Source organism: Pleurodeles waltl, chromosome 9 (assembly GCF_031143425.1).
Source record: "Pleurodeles waltl isolate 20211129_DDA chromosome 9, aPleWal1.hap1.20221129, whole genome shotgun sequence".
Taxonomy (NCBI): Eukaryota; Metazoa; Chordata; class Amphibia; order Caudata; family Salamandridae; genus Pleurodeles; species Pleurodeles waltl.
In genome coordinates, this window is record NC_090448.1 from 430,979,713 (window position 1) to 430,998,147 (window position 18,435).

The 18,435-nt window shown below is 42.1% G+C and overlaps 1 protein-coding gene across 1 annotated transcript in view; it reads left to right on the forward strand.

Annotated features, from left to right (window-relative positions):
• The window catches only part of LOC138259477 (cytochrome P450 2G1-like), a 320,857-nt gene that overhangs the window by 117,118 nt on the left and 185,304 nt on the right, over window positions 1–18,435 (forward strand). Inside the window, exon 3 of the mRNA XM_069207247.1 lies at window positions 5,330–5,479. Within this exon, the coding sequence (XP_069063348.1) occupies window positions 5,330–5,479 (150 nt within the window). The remainder of the gene's footprint in view (window positions 1–5,329; window positions 5,480–18,435) is intronic.

Consider the following 18,435-nt stretch of genomic DNA (forward strand, 5'->3'; position numbering starts at 1 on the left):
AATATTTTCTCTTTTGCTGCCTATTGACAAATAACATCACTGTTGTTTTTTTTAATAATAATTGCTGTTCATATTGTATGAACTAGGATAGGATTCTATTTTGATACATTTTGGAAATATATTCATAGTTTCCTTGTGTTCTTGAGTGTGTCTATTCATGACGAAAGAAGGTTTGGGTTTCACTGAAAATTCCTGTGAGCATTACAGGACTGTTCATTACCTAATATGCACCTTACTCAAGTAATGCTGGGTAGGTTGTGGGAAGTTGCAGTCCACTAAGTTCTTTGTCTCGTATAGACACATGGTCTAAATCTTTAGTGCTAAAGGGTCTAGAAATCTCATTCCTGTGTACAGTTCTTGATAGAAATCCAGACAAATGTATCAAAGAGGTAGAATAGAAAGGCAGGGACAGGTACATGAGAACATTGATATAGTCAGAGACAGAGAACAGTAAAGACAGACGTGCGGTAGAAGGGGTGAGATGACGTGAGGAGAGGCATGACACAGAAAGATAGTAAAAAAGAAGTCAGAGTAAGAGCGAGATGACATTGATGTAGTCAGAGAGATGGATAGTTAGAGAACTATTCAGGAGACAAAGATGGCAAATAAGTAATTAGTGAGTTAGCAAGAGATGACACATAAAACAGTAGAGAGGCAGAGAGAAAAAAAACTTCGTATTGCCCTGCTCACTTTACCAGGGGGGCTTTTGGCAGGTGAAGGGCCTGAGTAATTTGCAGCATTGCTATGCCTTAAAATGTATCACTGGACAATGCTGGTAGCACACAGGCTCATTGACATATTAAGGATTTTGGGGGTCCAGGGCCGAACTTATTGTAGGAGCCCTTGTTCGGAACAGCTTTGAATTTATGGTCCAGTTTCAGCTCTTTAATGCCGTCTTGGGCCAGGTAACTGACAGTGCACAAGCACACTCATCTAAATTCTTAAGTTGTATTATCTAATACTGAGGGATAGTGATGTTTGTTTTCAACATTGTAACACAGAAGCAGCTCTCTAATATTACTGCAATAAATCTCTGTGACATCCTCCCTTTTTCCTTTGTGAGGTCCTGCTTTGATCTAAAAACATTTTTATGGATGGTCCATCAAACATAAACACAACATTTCGCTGCTAAATGCCTGTATTAGACCATCACATATCAGTCACATTAAAAATAAATGAATAGGAAACAGAATTTCAAACAATTTGTTTCAGAATTTTTCTTCATGACAAGGCATCATGGCAAGGCCATCAGGACAAGACTCTGCAGAACAGAGCTGGTGCTATCAGGGGGACCCCTGAAAGACTGGGACCCTGGGCCACAGCCGACTTTGCCATTGCTTTAAAACGACCCTGGTCAGGCCGTGGTAAAGCTAAAGGAGAAGAGAGGCCAGAGGAAAACAGATGTAGTGATGGCAGAGACACCAAAGCCATAGTCTACTTGATCTGCATCTCTTCCAGGTCCCATCTACCTCTCTCATTAACTCACCACTGAAGTGTCAACCAGTGAAAGTAGGAGATGAGATCTGCATGGCAGGCACCAGCCCACATTATGGTTTGGGGTGAACCAATCACTCACCAAGCAGGGCCATAACTGTTGCCAATGCCTTTATGTCTCTGTCCTGAATCTGTGAACTCTCACTACAGAAATATAGGGGTGAACTAATGGTCAAGTAAGGATGACTACAACTATTTTCTCCCTTTGCAATGTAAGGAATGCTCAAAGCCTTCGCACTGCAAAATATCTTAATCCACCTACTCATCAATATTAATGAGGTAGGAATCAGCTTGCAATTCCTGGTGAAAAGTTGTGAACAGTGGGGCGGAGGACTGCATGGGATAGAAGACATCCATCCCAGAAACTGCAATTGTTTTGTGTAGTTGCATGCTGATTCCTGTTCCATTAATAGCAACCTGGAGTCTGTTTGCAACTTTCTGCAAACAGTCCTACCTTGGTGCGAGGGATTTGAAAATCCAATGCACTGCAGAAGGGCAGGCTGTTAAGACCACAGTAGAAGCATTCTGCTCCATCCATCCTTTTTGTGCATGTCCATACTACTGAAGCACTGTTTCTGGCTGCAGTTGTTGGCTCTTTTTACTAATAATGCATTGTTTGCATATATTTTCTAACAAAGTGAATTTGTAATTTTCCACTGACAAACACAGCTTCTGCTTAGATGTATGACACTATATATAGGTCGATAATATCAACTCACTGCAATATCAGTAGATCACCTACCACTACATCGTCTTGGTAAATATCTAATTACTGTCCCTAAAGCCACATCTACTGCCTATATTTACCTTGGGAGATAGAGACTGGGTTGATGAAGTGTATGAGATATTATTGACATGTGATCGAATGTATGTAATATAGTGGGGCATATATCCACATCCAGCAGTGTAAGTGTACCTGCTGCACAGGGGGGCTGACTTTCATCATATATACCAGAGATCTAAATGTAGAGGGTAGTCTTTTGCAAGGAAAGCAGAGGCAGGGTCTCTGCTGACCTAGTTGGGTGTCGGGCTGCCTTCCACGGACTTTATAGTCCCATAATTATTTTTATTGATTTTGACATAATGGACACGATCTACAAAATACATTCTAACCTGGCATCTAAAGATTCTGTCACTGCATGAATGAAAGGGTTTGAATTGTTTGGAATTTGAAAACCATTCCCAGATTATGGCTGGAAACTTGTAATAGCAACACATTTTTAATCATATATATATATATATATATATATATATATATATATATATATATATATACATAGATAGAGAGAGAGAGAGAGATTATTTCATGAAAACATTCAGCAGCACCCTCGCCAGGAATCATTTTTCACTGTGTAAACTACGTCCTCACAATTTTCTGTTTGTTTTCCCACCCCTTTATTCCGTTTAGGGAAGATACACAATAGCATTTTTTTGGGCAGATATTAGAGCCCCTAGCTCCACCTATGCGCCGCCATAGTGCCATTTTTGTGACATTAGGGTGGAGCTAAAGTGGCATTTTCCCAGCCCCATTTACAAAGTATGTATTGCGCCACTTTGTAAGCCTTTGTGCCACATTATGCCAGCGCCAAGCATAATGTATCCCCGTTAGGGGGGCCAAATAAATGACGTAAATAAATCTAAGAGATTTCCTTGTGCTGTTTTTTGGCACTTTTTGCACCTGATCAGAGCAAGCATTAAAAGGGGCTTCCATTATTTATAGTGAGTCCCTAGGTAAAATGTTGGTGCTACTCCTGCAGAGAACATCAATAGCGTAATAAAAAATTACGTTTTTGTTCCCTACCTTGCGCCATGGTGCACCGTATTTTAAATACGGCGCACACATGGTAGCGGTAGAGGGGGAGCTAAGGGGTGGGAAGAAAGTGGTGCAGCTCCACTTTTCTTAAATACGCCTCTTTGTGTTTGCAAAAGGTCTAATTTGCAAATTTTGTGGTGTCTGTGACCACAAAAAAAGGTCTTTTGGTATGTAGCGAGCCCAAATAGCGATTTTCAATTTGAGTTTCGACTAAATACTGACTCTGTATTTAAAAGGGACATGTTTACGGAGTCCCTTTGAAATAATGATTCAGAATGAGATGAATTAATGTTTTGCATCCAAAATCCATAACTACACACATTTAGTGGTAATCCATCCCAAACGGGAGAGAGACCCCAAGGAACCCCTTCTCCTTTGTAAATGTTGACAAAAACAAGTACAGCAAAAAAGAGTAGATTGGGGTCATTTTCTAAACATCTGGGCTGTATTAAAAAAAAAAAAAATCCTTTCATTTAAAGCAATCAGAGACTTGGTAGTTTTCTGACCCCAGTCAACCACCATCCTTGCGACGGCTGCAAATCACCTCATCAATACTTATAAGGTAGGTCGAATTTCGACCCAGTATGATTCGTTTTTTTCTGCGAAATGACTCATTAGGTCAATAACTCAGAGGGCAAACATGCCAAATAGTGCCCACATTCCTACCCTTGCTCGAAGATTTCCCCCCATTGAAATTTGTGTGTGATAAATCCATTTAGGAATTCTCAGCTATCGTTTTGATTTAGAAAAGAGATTTTGCACTACTAGGACAATTTGGATGTGTAATTCTAATTTACTGGTGCAAATAACTTTGAGAATTGGACCTAATGTGTTACTATCTATTTCGGTTGCCCTCAACTGGATACCCCTGTTGGCAGCCACCCGTTGAATGTTTAACGCCATGCAGGAACAATCAGATTGTCATTTTTATTAACTATTGTGTGGATTTGCAACATCTCAGACCGTTCACTTCCGTTGTCTCAGAATCTTTCACAATCAAACTGCAGAAAGGTTATTGAATCCTAAATGAAATGAATTTTTCAAATTAAATAGTACTTCCCCCCCACCCCCCCTCACACGTCTGGCATTCATGCATGCTTTCATGCTTTAACTTGGTTATGCCTAATTATTAGTTCTTAGGTAATTCCACACCTGTTTTTTTCTGAAAACTGCCTGGAAGAATCACATGAGTCTGACTGCGCCATACAATGCTTCCTCCGCTAGAACAAAACATGGGTTATTTGCATTGAGACAATGGCACAAGAGAAGAGGACAAGGAATTTTGATTGAGTAATAATTAACTTCTTGTTCAGGCTTAGAACATATTTCCAAGCCTCTCCTCATAGAAAGATCTGAGACCCTATGGTTCTACAAAACCTTTCTGAATTTGATCACTGTCCCCAAATATCAAGGATGCTCGCCTGCACTGTGGGCAACATTGTTAGTCACTTAATGGTTTTCCCACAGACCTTGATTGTTGTCAAACAAATGACAACTTCTGAAAATGTGACTTCATTGTGGAGTCTGAGTTCCCTCCAAATGTGTATTATTGGGCAGAATTATGTCCCTCAAAACAATATTATCAATGGACAGGTATTGACAGGAATACAATGGCATTGAGGGAAAGAGGCATCATCCCGATAGGGTTTTGGCAGTGAGCAAGTGATAGCCTCACATGTGGTTGGATTAGGTAGCTCTGAAGGTGCAACTAAGATAAGCAGTGGGTGTGTCTACTTGGGATCTTGAATACGCTAGTTCAACTTCGTCTATGCCTGTGTTTATGCCAAGCAGAGTGTCTGCCTATTACACATTATATTCATGAAACCGAAAGTTCTTCTTTTTAGGTGTTCCTTTTTCTTGCTCACATTGCTACATGTGCGGGTAACCAGGAATAATGTATAGAAAAGAAAACTAAAGTCAATGCACAGACTACCCAGTAATCATATCTCTCCAGTGTCGTGGTCTTAGCTTCTCAAAGGAACAATTTACTTCTGAGGATAATCAAATTTGTGTTTGTTCTAGGTGTTGTAGTTAGCAATGGAGAGCGCTGGAAGCAACTGCGGCGATTTTCCCTTATGACTTTAAGGAATTTTGGAATGGGGAAGAGGAGCATCGAAGAGCAGATCCAGGAGGAGGCCCTCTTTTTGGTGGAAGAACTTAAAAAAACTAAAGGTACTGTAGTTAACTCGGGGTGAAATGTTAGTCATAATCCACCACCCTCTCAAAAATGCCCAGTATCCCAGTACATGTACAGAAAAATGGAATACAAGACCAAGACAAAGAATTCGTCCTTTGGCAACCATCGGGTGGGGGTGGAGCCAGCAGCGGTTTCTCTATTAGGGCTTTGAGGCTAAGCCCCTTTGATTCTTTGGCCTAAAATGTCATTTCAAGCTTACCCTGATTAAAGGCCTGACTGCCACACCTTTCATCCAAGCATCCAAGCAACCAAAGGCAAGCAAATACAGGATAACCATTGCACATGCAAGGGAGTCTGTTCATTAGGGCTTACCCAGTTTCAGCCCTCGATTTCCAAGAAAAACCCGGTGCAGGAGTGACACCATGACGCTGATAAAATTCCGGTTAATAGGATGTTGCACATCAAATCCCAGCGTCATGCAGTCATGATGCACGTCACTCGTTAAGTAAGAGAATACACATTTCAGAGTAGTCTCTCATCAGTTTTTCATCAATGACTGACTGCATGCTTAGAATGTGTTGTGCCACTGATAGCGCGTCTGAACCTTAATAAGTAAACTTACAAGGGGACGCGATGGGGTCGATTAACCTTTTGACCAACGTTTGAGATGTTCCCACCGTATGTGCCCAATGTCATCACAAATCAATAATCAATAGACATTTATCATCAATGATCAATAACATTAGTAATCAATAGGAGTCAGTAATTGACTCACCATGACCTTTCAGTCATGAATAATCACACCTTTGGTTAAAAGTTAGAATATTTATTTCCCTATATTAACAATACTAAAGTCATGTAAGTCAATCACAGAATCAAATGATAAACACACAGAAACAATACTGGTGGGCTGAATCTGTGGAAAAATCTCAATCTAAACAAAGCTAGCACTACTAAACACTCTGATATTATGGTGCAAATTAATAACAAGAATATCTGTGCAAAGGTTATCTTATACATCTAGTTTCAGCAAAGAAAAGACTCCAATTATTAATTTGTATAGCAGGTTTGATTAGTGAACTCCTCAACTAACATCAGATTAGCATCAGCCTGTTGGGCTTCATGCAAAACAATTTAGTCAACAAAAATTTGGAAAACATCTAGCTATGGCTCTATCAAAATATAGCGGTTGGTACCTAGAAAGAAAAGCAAATAGACAATATAGTTGACATCTCAATATTTTACCTATCCTCAGTCATGGATCAGCAAGCAGAGTTAGTCTTCGTCCCCAGGACATCAGCTCGATCAGTAAGGCATCAGGCAAAGCTTAGAAAGGACAAAGTCTTTAGCATTAAAGTTAATCAAAGTCTTTTATCAAGACGTAAATAGTCAAACACTTGAGCCAAAGTGACTCGTGGGGCAGTTCGTAGAGCATGGTGGTCTCCTCTCTCTGTGGAGTGTGCCTAAATTGAATTGTCAGAAATTACTTCCCAAAACTCTATTGGTCAATAAATCGTATGTTATCACTTTTATCCAATAATATTAAAACATCCGATTAGTGATTTCTAGTATTACACAGTTTACATGTCGAGGATTGGTCCAGCTTGCAATGTCCTCATCATCCAGCTCGTCAGGTATCAATATTGTTGCATCCGTACTCCAGTCAGTGTCTCTATTGTTCTCTCCTGAGAAAGTCAGTCTAGCACATGCTACATATACTATGTTTAAACTAACAGGAACAACGTTTTCTAGCAAGCAGTTCTCATGAGAAAGTCTTCAGTCACGAGCACATTACTTCATTGCAATGGAAAATTCACAGTAAATTCTCTAGTCAGCTATTTTATTAAACGTGTTAAGAAATACAGTTTGACATGAGCCCAGGAAGCTAGGCCAGGAACTCTCCTAAGTTAAGGCTTTCAAATAATAAGGCTAACACTTAATGCATAACCCAAGATATGATGTATTACTACATTTATAAAACAAATGCTCAATATTTCATTTTAATAAAGCATTAATATTTACTTTGTGTACATTGACAACCACTTCACGTGGGCACATTTCAAATGTGTGCATTATTTTTCTACGCTTAATACATTCTCTATGCGATTTCATCACTCAATATACATGAATATTAATGAATATTTCTAGTTTTAATTCCCTGCGCCAACACCACTTCAGTAGCCTCTGCTATATGCCGCCATGTCAGGTACTTTATTTATAGATTATTTATAGATTAACTAAAATTGGAAATTGAGTTGTTTAGATGTACTGTAGTAATCAAATAACCCCACCTTCTGGAAGGTTGTAACTAATGTTTAATAATATCAAAACATAATGTAATGAATACATGTTGTCATCAACTCCCCATGAAATTGTTATAGCGTGAGACGAAGTGCAGTTTTCCTTTGTATTTACATGCAGGTGGGCAAATGCACATAAGGAGCCCTGTGCAGTGTTTGCTTATTTCCCGTACTGGGCTGGAAATAGACTACATACAGTACAATAGTACTTATCCTGAGAGAAACAACGTGCTGCTTGCCCTGCTCAACCTTTTTTAAAGAATTGGGGTTGTGTGCTTCACTTGCTTGTGCATTTCAATTTGGTTCTTTTGCCCCCACCATTTCCAAATTTCAACAGCCGCCACTGGGTGGAACAGGAAATGCTGAATAGGAAATTTGCATTAGAGTGCCGGCCTGGATAAATCCCTCTAATGTTAGAGTTAGACACTTCAGCAAAGTATGTTAAAGCAAACCGATTTCTTACAACTTCTTATGTAATTGGAGTCCATTTTTTGTTTGTGAGTTAAACTACAAAGTGAATATATTGGTAGGTGTCAAATATGTTTTCTAGTGTGGCTCAGAGTTAGTAAAGGGATGTTGTAGTATCTTAATTTTCACAGTAATACCGTTTAAGAAACTGCATTGTGCCTACGAAAACGTTATAAAACAAACACTGGCAATGCCAATAGATCCTGTTTGAATGCGATAGCATCTGACTATACGGGCATGTATGAGTGCAGTTTACATGTTTTAGCATTTTAAAGCCATGACCATTGACTTTGTGAATGTTGGTAAAGTAGCGTATCTGAAACCTAGGGTGTTTTCCTCAAATGTCAAAATGGAACGCGTAAAGCTCAAACACTGCACAAATAGCTGGGTCAGTATTTGGAAATAAACTTTATATCATGTTTCTGTAGCACAATGTTCGGAACATGAAGAGTGCATTTAAGACAATGTTAAACATGTTGTCCATCAAGTAAAATAAAACAGATGATGAAGGCTTTTTTAAGACTCATTTCCATTTGCAACACTAAGGCAATTCACTTTTTTATTTCTTAACTTTTTTATTTTTTTAACAAACAATACTTTGCAATGTGGGATCTGCAATTTAACGTCCCCAGTGAAAAGCATGGGCCTACAATAACCTAAGAATTGGCTTCTCAGCGATCTGTGCAATAACCTCAGGTCAGGTTCGAAACCTGGTAGGGTAAATTTACCCTTTGGTCTTTGTGAGGCAGATAAATTGAGAACTGTTGTGTTTAGTAATAATATTTGTTATTCATAGAACATCAACACACACGCACACACAGATCTACACTACTCACATGAACACACAGAGATAACTACATTAGACATATGCGCACACACAATTCTACAGTAGACATATGAGCACACACACTGTTAGACCTATAAGCCTTAGGGTGGTCTTTTCTCAAACTTTTTGCCTTCCTCCTCCATTCCTGCAGATCTCGTTTTTGCTGGACGTAGGACTCTAGGCACTTTACCACTACTAACCAGTGCTAAAGTGCATGTGCTCACTCCTTAAGACATGGTAAAATTGGCTTATCTCAAATTGGCATATTTAATTTACCTATAGGTCCCTATAAAGTGGTACTATGTGAACACAGGGCCTGTAAATTAAATGCTACTCGTCGGCCTTCAGCACTGGTTGATCCACCCACATTAGTAGCCCTTTAAAGGTGCTTCAGGCCTGCTAAATGCAGCATGGTAGTGCAATTTTAACTGCCATTTCGACCTGGCAAAATAAACTTTTTGCCAGGCCCCAACTTTCCTTTTAATGCATATACGTCAACCCTAGGGTAGGCCCTGAACAGCCCAAAGGAGAGAATGCAAAGTAGTAGGACATGCACATTTAAGTTTTAAATGTCCTAGTAGTGAAAAACTTTTAAAATAATTGATCTTTATTACAAAGCCTGCTTCTCCCATAGGATAACAGTGGAGTTACCTTATTACATTTAATAAGCCTAACTTTCAAATAGGAACAGGTGAACAGTTCATGTTTGGTGTCTTAGGAATTGTATTGCAACATCCTCTTTTATGGTGTACTCAGATTTTTTTTCTAATTTTGAAAATGCCACTTTTAGAAAGTTGGCATGTTCCTGCCTTAGACATTTAGGCCCTCATTATGTCCCTGGTGGTCTATGACCGCCAGGGTTCATGTGGCGGTAGTACCGCCAACAGGCTGGCCAATTTACCATTCATAACGCCATGGCGGTATGAGCCGCCGGACCGGGGATGTGAATCCCCAGCCCAGCGGCCGGCACAGTCCCGCCAACGGCATAATGAGCCTGCCTTCCACCATGGATTTTGGGGCATTAGCAACGCCATGAAAACCATGGCGGTAGGTGGCTCCCCCACCCCCCAACACTCACCTGACACCCCCACCCCCCTTCCATCCAAATTCAAACCCCCACACACCCCCATACACACACTATCCTCCCCACTCCCCGACATTCAGATACACTCCCCCACCCCACCCCAATCACACCCTAAGTCCCCCACCCCCTCCGATTTATCCACACAGCCCCCACCCCCATACAAGCACACAGACACCCCCACGCACCATGCATACACCCATTCACTTACACTCATCCATACACGCATTCATGCACAAACTGGCATACATGCATTCATACACGCATTCTTCCACACATGCACACACACACACACAACATGCCCCCTCAAACTCCCATCCCCCCTCCCCTGTCAGACGATCACCTTACCTGCTCCGGGGAGTTCGCCTGGCAAGGAACAGGAAGGGGCGCTGCTTCCACCAGCAGCGCCCACCAGCTGAACACCACCAGGCCGTATCACAGGTCAGGAAACGGCTGGCAGCGTTCTACTGGTGTGGCGGTGCTGGTGGTAGCAGCGGCAGCTTACCAGTGTCAGTCAGACTGATCACTGCCGGATTTCCGCCCTTATTGTGGCGGAAGCCCGCAGTACTCATAACCTGGCGGACGGATGGTAGCTGCGGTGGCGGTATTTTGGCAGCCGTCACCGCGGCGGTAGGTGGCTTTTACACCAATGTTTAAATGAGGGCCTTAGTGTCTGCAGCTTGTCTCTGGGTTTCCTGAGAGGGTATAGTTGGTAATTGGACTCTGTGTATTCCTCTTAGAGAGCGCCACACAATAGCGAACTTAGGTGTGCGGGATGGATCGTCACTAGTAGGATGGGAGGACCAAGTTAGGCACAGTCTCGTTTACATAGAAATTGCATACCTCCTATAGTTAGTCTGGAGCCAGGGTAGGGGAGGCAGGAAACCTGTGAACATCAAAGGGAAACCTCTAGAAGCTTCTCCCACTTGAAAGAAGGCACCAGATATAAATATTGGACCTCAGACAACAGCTCCTCAGTGCACCTCTGGACCTGCGGAGACTGCCAGGAAGAAGGACTGTTATGATGCTGAAAGGACTGCCACTCTCTTGGACTGCTATCCTGGATTGCTGAATTGCTGGATTGATGCCCTATTGCCCTCCTTCCTTCCTGTCTGAGTCAGAGGGACTTAGACCTGCACCTAAACCCAGGACCTCCAGAGTGACTCCAAGGGCTAGTCTGCTGGTTTCTTCTTCAGAGCCACAGAGACATAGCAGGGTTCCAACCACCTAAACTGGCATCCATATCCATCTGGAGCAAGCCCCTCAGCCCCAAGTGGTGCCATCAGGTGCTGAACCCTTGGTGTAGCCTCAGAGAGGCTGAATTGAAGTTTTTGGGCTCTTTGCGACCATGAAAGGGCCCACTGCTGCCAAAACATTGTCACTCTCACAGCCCACCAATGGGAGTTCCACCACCCTGACTCTTCGTGCTACAGTATTTACCACTCACGGTGAGCACCAAAAAAGCAGGATCTTTGCACTACAGCAATGACCATCCACAATGCCAGGAGTGGTCTTCACGCTACATAGATGTACATCTGCAAAGCTTCCCTACTCCTCACGGCCCCTTTCCATGCAAATGATACTCTTTGTGATGCACTGAGAAGGTAACTTTTCAGCGGCCATAACTTGGCCCCTATATCTGACATGCGCTCCATTGTGGCAGGCCTGAACTCAATACTTTCTCCCAGTCTTGCACGACCAGATGGCTGTGAGTGACGCTTTGGGCTTTTTGGTGCTATTTCCACTTACATCTTTAACCCCTTCGCTGCCAGGCCTTTTCCCCTCAGGTACAGAGCCTTTTTTTGGCAGTTCGCGCCTAGGTCCTCATAATTTTTTGGCCACATAAGATACCCATGCCAAATTTGCCTCCTTTTTTTCCAACATCCTAGGGAATCTAGAGGCACCCAGAGTCTGTAGGTTCCCCTGGAGGAGGCCAAGAAATTAGCCAAAATACAGCAAATGTTTTATTTTATTTTTTTAATGGAAAATAAGGGCTGCAGAAGAAAGCTTGTGTTCTTTTCCCTGAAAATTAGATCAGCAAAGGGTTTGTGGTGCTAAAATCACCATCTTCACAGCTTTCAGGAACAGGCAGACTTGAATCAGAAAACCTCATTTTTCAACACAATTTTGGCATTTTACTAGAACATACTCCATTTTTACTTTTTTTGTGTGCTTTCAGCCTCCTTCCAGTTAGTGACAGAAATGGATGTGAAACCAGTGCTGGATCCCAGACAGCTAAACATTTCTGAAATGTAAACAAAATTCAGAATTCAGCAAGCTGTCATTTGTGTAGATCCTTCAAGGTTTTCCTACAGAAAGTAACAGCTAAAATAAAAAAAAATTAAATTGATGAAAAAAGAGAAATTTCTGTCCACGTTTTCTTCTATAACTTTTTCCAGCTATAACAGATTTTTTAAAGCAATGTTCCGTTACATCTGCTGGACTCTTCTGGTTGTGGGAATATATAGGGCTTGTAGGTTTATCAAGAACCCTAGGTACCCAGAGCCAATAAATGAGCTATACCTTGTAATAGGTTTTCATTGGATACAGGCATACAGCAATTCATTTGGTGAAATATAAAGAGTGAAAAATAGGTATCAAGGAAACCTTTGTATTTCCAAAATGGGCACAAGATAAGGTGTTGAGAAGCGGTGGTTATTTGCACATCTCTGAATTCCGAGGTCCCATACTAGCATGTGAATTACAGGGTATTTCTCAAAGAAACATCTTTTTTGCACACTGTCTTACATTTGGAAGGAAAACATTTAAAGAAAGACAAGGGGCAATAACACTTGTTCTTCTATTTTTTGTTCCTCCAAGTCTCCCGATAAAAATGGTACCTCACTTGTGTGGGTAGGCCTAATGCCCGCGGCAGGAAATGCAACATGGACACATCACATTTTTACCTTGAAATCTGATGTGTTTTTTGGAAAGTGCCAAGCTGTGGATTTTGGCCTATAGCTCAGCCGGCACCTAGGGAAACCAACGAAACCTATACATTTTTAAAAACTAGACACCTAGGAAAATTCAGAATGGGGTGATTTGTGGGGCGCTCACCAGGTTCTGTTACCCAGAATCCTTTGCAAACCTCAACATTTGGCAAAAAAACACTTTTTCCTCAAATTTCAGTGATAGAAAGTTCTGGAATCTGAGAGGAACCACACATTTCCTTCCACTCAGCATTCCCCCAAGTCTCCCGATAGAAATGGTACCTCACTGTGTGGGTAGGCCTAAAGCCCGCAACAAGAAATGCCCCAAAACACAACATGGACACATCACATTTTCCCAAAGAAAACTGACCTGTATTTTGCAAAGTGCCTAGCTGTGGATTTTGGCCTCTAGCTCATCCGGCACATAGGAAAACCTACCAAACCTCGACATTTCTGAAAACTATACACCTACGGGAACCCAGGACGGGATAACTTGTGGCACTCTCACCAGGTTCTGTTACCCAGAATCCTTAGCAAACCTTAAATTTAGTTAAGAAATCAAATTTTCACCACATTTCTGTGTGGTAGCACATCACCGGCACAAATTTCTTACCACCCAATGTTCCTCTCAGTCTCCCAATAAAAATGATACCTCAGTTGTGTAGGTGGGCCAAGTGCTTGTGACAGGGAAGAGCCAAAAACATGTCAAAATTCAGGGGGAACCAAAGCGGGTCCAAAAGGGCAGTTTGAAAAAATACATTTTTAGGCTGAAAAGTGGGGCAAAATTTGTATTGGTATAAATGCGACAATGCTGAGATACTGGGTGGTAGGAATTTTGTTTATTCCTTCAGAGTCCAGAAGGTTCCATCACAAAATGTGGGAAAAAGGTGTGATTTCAAGCAAAGTTGGGGGTTTGCAGGGCATTGTGGGTAAGAAAATGATGCAGGGTGCATGTGAAGCACACCACCCAGGACTCACCCAGATGTTTAATTTTCAGATGTGTCTAGGTCTCACAGATTATTCTACATGGCAGCGTCCTGAAGTCCAAAAAGTGCAGCCCTCACCATTCCAAATGGGACGATTTTGAGAGACAGGCTCATGGCCCAAATGTAAAACCAAAACCCAAAATAATCAAACGTCCTCTTGCTTGCCATTGGGATAAGATCTTTTAATGTGCGGGGGAGAGCTGAAAGACTGTTACGCTCTTCAGTTGGGGTGGGGACATAACCATGCCCATACTGGTGGGTAGCCACCACCCCCCTTTTTTTTAAATTCCCTGGCACCTAGTAGGCTTTCTGCCCCCCCAGTGAGTGGATCAGGGGTAATTGCCCAAACTGCCCACCTGTGGGCAGAACAACTTTGTCCCCATTTGTTTGGGGGGAGACTGTGGCTATACCCCACCCTCTTTTTTTTAAAATAATTGTTCCCTGGTGTCTGGTGGGCTTTGTGCCCCCCTTGGGGGCATGTGGACCTTACAAACATAGGCTGATCTGCCCCATGGGGGGAGAAATGGCCAACAGTAATGTGCCCCCATGGGGAGCAACCCTTGCCCAAGGGGCTGTCCCCCCAAACAAAACCCACACACACCAATCCCTGGTGCTTACGTGGTTTCTGCTCACCCTGGGGGCAGATTGGCCTAGTAGAAATAGGCCTATCTGTCCCCAAGGGGGGGGCAGAAATGGCTTTAAGTAAATTTGTCCCACAGAGGAGAGACCCTTGCCAAAGGGGCCGCTCCACATCAGTAAAAAATAAATAAATATAAAAATCCCTGGTGCCTAGTGGTTTCTGACCCCCTTGGGACAGCTCGGCCTAATTAAAATAGGCTGATCTACCCCCAAGGGGGGCAGAAATGGCCTAAAATAAATTTCCCCCTGGGGAGTTTCCCTTGCCTAAGGGGTCGCTCCCCTTGCGTGAAATTGGCACAAAAAAAAGACCTGGTGTCTAGTGGTTTCTGCCACCCTTGGGGGCAGATTGGTCTAATAAAAATAGGCCGATCTGCCCCCAAGGGTGGTAGAAATGGCCAACAGTAATGTGCCCCCATGGGGAGTGACCCTTGCCCAAGGGGCTGCCTCCCCAAACAAAACACACACACACACAAATCCCTATGCCTAAGTGGTTTCTGCCCCCCCAAGGGGGCAGATTGGCCAAATACAAGTAGTCCGATCTGCCCCCACAGGGGAGTGACCCTTGCATAAGGGGTCTATCCCCACATGTAAAAAAACAAAAATAAATGATCTCTGGTGTCAAGTGGCTTCTGCCCCGCTTGGGGGCAGATCGGCTGAATTAAAATAGGCTGATCTGCCCCCGGGGGGGCAGAACATTCCTAATAAAATAATGCTCGCCTTATACATAAACACACAACAAACATCCCTTGTGTCTAGTATGCATTTCTGCAGCTTGATCGCTTCACGATCGGGCTGCAGAAATGCTCAGAAAGACATCAAAGGAAAGGAAAAGCCTTTCCTTTCCTTTGATGCCTCTCTGTCATCCCCCACCTCCCATTTGGAAAGAAATGCTTTAATTTCTCTTCCTTCCAGCGCGATGGGGGGGCCTCTGATGATAGCGCGCTGACGTCACCAGACGTCACTGGGGGGGCCGGGGATGGAAGGGGAAGCGATTCCCCTTCCATCCCTGCCCAGGGGAGGGGGGTGGGAGGCCCACAGGGGGAGCGCTAGCGCTCCCCTCATGGGCCGGGTGCAGGACGTGCTGGTCTCGCCCTTGACACACGGCCACTGTGGCAGAGGGTGAGACCAGCTCGTCCAGGGCACCCAAGGGGTTACAATTTAATATCTACGGTTCTACTGTTTACATTTTTGTCATTTGGGTGTTGATTTATTTAATAAATTATGCTCTATAGTGCTAAATTGGTGTGGGATTTTTCTTGTGAAATGTTTTAACTTTATTACTGTTTGAAGTGCTGCATAAATGCTATACACATTGCCTCTAAGTTAATTTTGACTGCTTCGTGCCAAGCTAGCAGACAGTCGAGCACTGGTTAATTTGGGATTTGCTTGTGAGTTCAAGATTTGACTGACAAGAATTGTGGTTGCTGTTTGAGAAGGGTTTCACCCCCTCAACCAGTAACCCCATTTCTTACAGACACATATCTACAGAAGACGCAAGAATGTAGCACACAAACACACATATCTACAGAAGACACATTAACACACACATATCTACTGTAGAAATATGAGCACACACAATTATTTACAGTAGACACATGAACATACACATATCTACAATAGACATATACGCAAACACACACATCAACAGTAGATGCATGAACACAAACACATATGTGCAGTAGACAGATGAACACATACACACATATCTACAGTAGATACATGAAAAAATATGAATATCTACAAGAGAAAAATGAGCACCTACTCATATCAACAGTAGACACATGAGAACATATACATATCAGCTGCAGACATGGGAGCACACACATATCTTTAGTAAACACATGAATACACACACATCTAAAGTAGACACATGAACATACACATATCTACAGTAGACACATGAATACACACATATATTTACAGTAGAGACATAAGCTTACACATATCTACAGTAGACACATGAACACACACATATCTATAGTAGACACAGTAGCACACATCTATATACGGTAGAAACATGAATACACACACAAATCTACAGTAGATTTAGGAGCACACACATATTTACAGTAGATTCGTAAACACACACACACATCTACCGTACACATCTGAAAATACACATCTACAGTAGATGCAAGAACACACACATATCTTCAATAGACACATGAGCACACACACATATCTTCAGTAGACACATGAACACCCACATATATCTACAGTAGATGCATGAGCACACACACATATCTACAGTAAATATAAGAGCACACACATATTTACAGGAGACTCATGAACACGCACCCACATCTTAAATATATGCATGAACACACATATCTATAGGAGACATATGACCACACACATATATATATATATAGTAGAAGTGTTAATACTCACACATATCTATAGTAGGCATAGGAGCCCAGAAAGCTATTTTAATACAACACTTCTAGGCAGGCACAGGTCAAGAAATCAGGTTATCAGCTAAATTCTGCCAATAGATATTTTCCCGTCCACCTCTTCAGTCTGAAGCTTGCACTTTCCTTTGATATTTCTGAAGGAAATCTGGGTAGCGCATTGCCTTGCACTGTTTGACCACATCTCAAGGCATCACTACAGACATGACTGCATCAAACTTAGTAATTAATCCGACCCTTCAGCCTCTAGCAATGGGATTCTTCTGGGATTAGTCTACTTTGGAGCACTGTAAACATGCACAGCAGTTCCACAGAGCAGCTCTGAATTTAGAAAGCTATTATGACACCACAGCGATATTGAAGCTCAGTATGCTGGATTTAACCTGGTGCAATCCCTGGCTGACATCCCGCTTTAGGGGCAGGTTAAAGAGTGACAAGGTTTTCTCATGTCTCAGGGTTCAAATGATAGATTAAACTTTATTCTTCTCAGTAAAGCCTTTACAGTATGCACTAACAATTAAAAGAACACTTGAATGGCTGTAGAATAATTGACTGCTATTGTGCTCATGAGTCCCAGGATTTGGTGCTTGGAAGGGGTTGTTCAGTACTTAGATCACTCAACACTGAAAGAGAATAACTTGGCTGTGCCATCATACTTTGAAGAGGAGCAATCAGGTGCGTATATAACATGTGTAAACCTCTTTTATGTAAATGTGGTGCACTGCAGAGCCATATTGTTGAGGTGCACATACGAGCAGAAGCCTGCAAAAATCTTATGTAAACCGCATCTATGCAAATATTATTTAAACATGTTGGTGTTATAATGTCTTGGAAATTATATATTCCTATTACCATTTTCTCCTTATATTGTGTTTCTGAGATTTTCACGTATAACTTCATAATTAAATGTGTGTTAAAAGTCTGTATTGAACAAGCTGGAGTTAAGGCCTGTTTTTTAAATTTACATTTAAACTTTCCGTGCAATTCTGTTCTGGTTGTTTAATCCTTTGATTTCCAACTGCCTCTGTACCAGTCTTCACTTAATGAGAAGCACATTGTTAAGTACAGATAAGGTGGTGTGAAGCTGGGTTGCCAAGGGCATGGAGCAGTAATGAGGAGCTGTAAGAACAAATTCCCCTTTCGAAATCCTGAACATGAGAGTAATCCAAGGTTGTGCAGATGTGATCCAAAGAGAATGAAGGCTAATTGGATATAATTCACAATGGTGTCATGTCAGTGAAAATGTCCTTGGCTGTGATGTCAGCTACTGAAAGTTTCGGAGGTTGATTAAAGTATTGTTTAGTTAGTCTAGGAGTCAGAATCCCTTTGTCCCTTGACTAGAGCAGACCT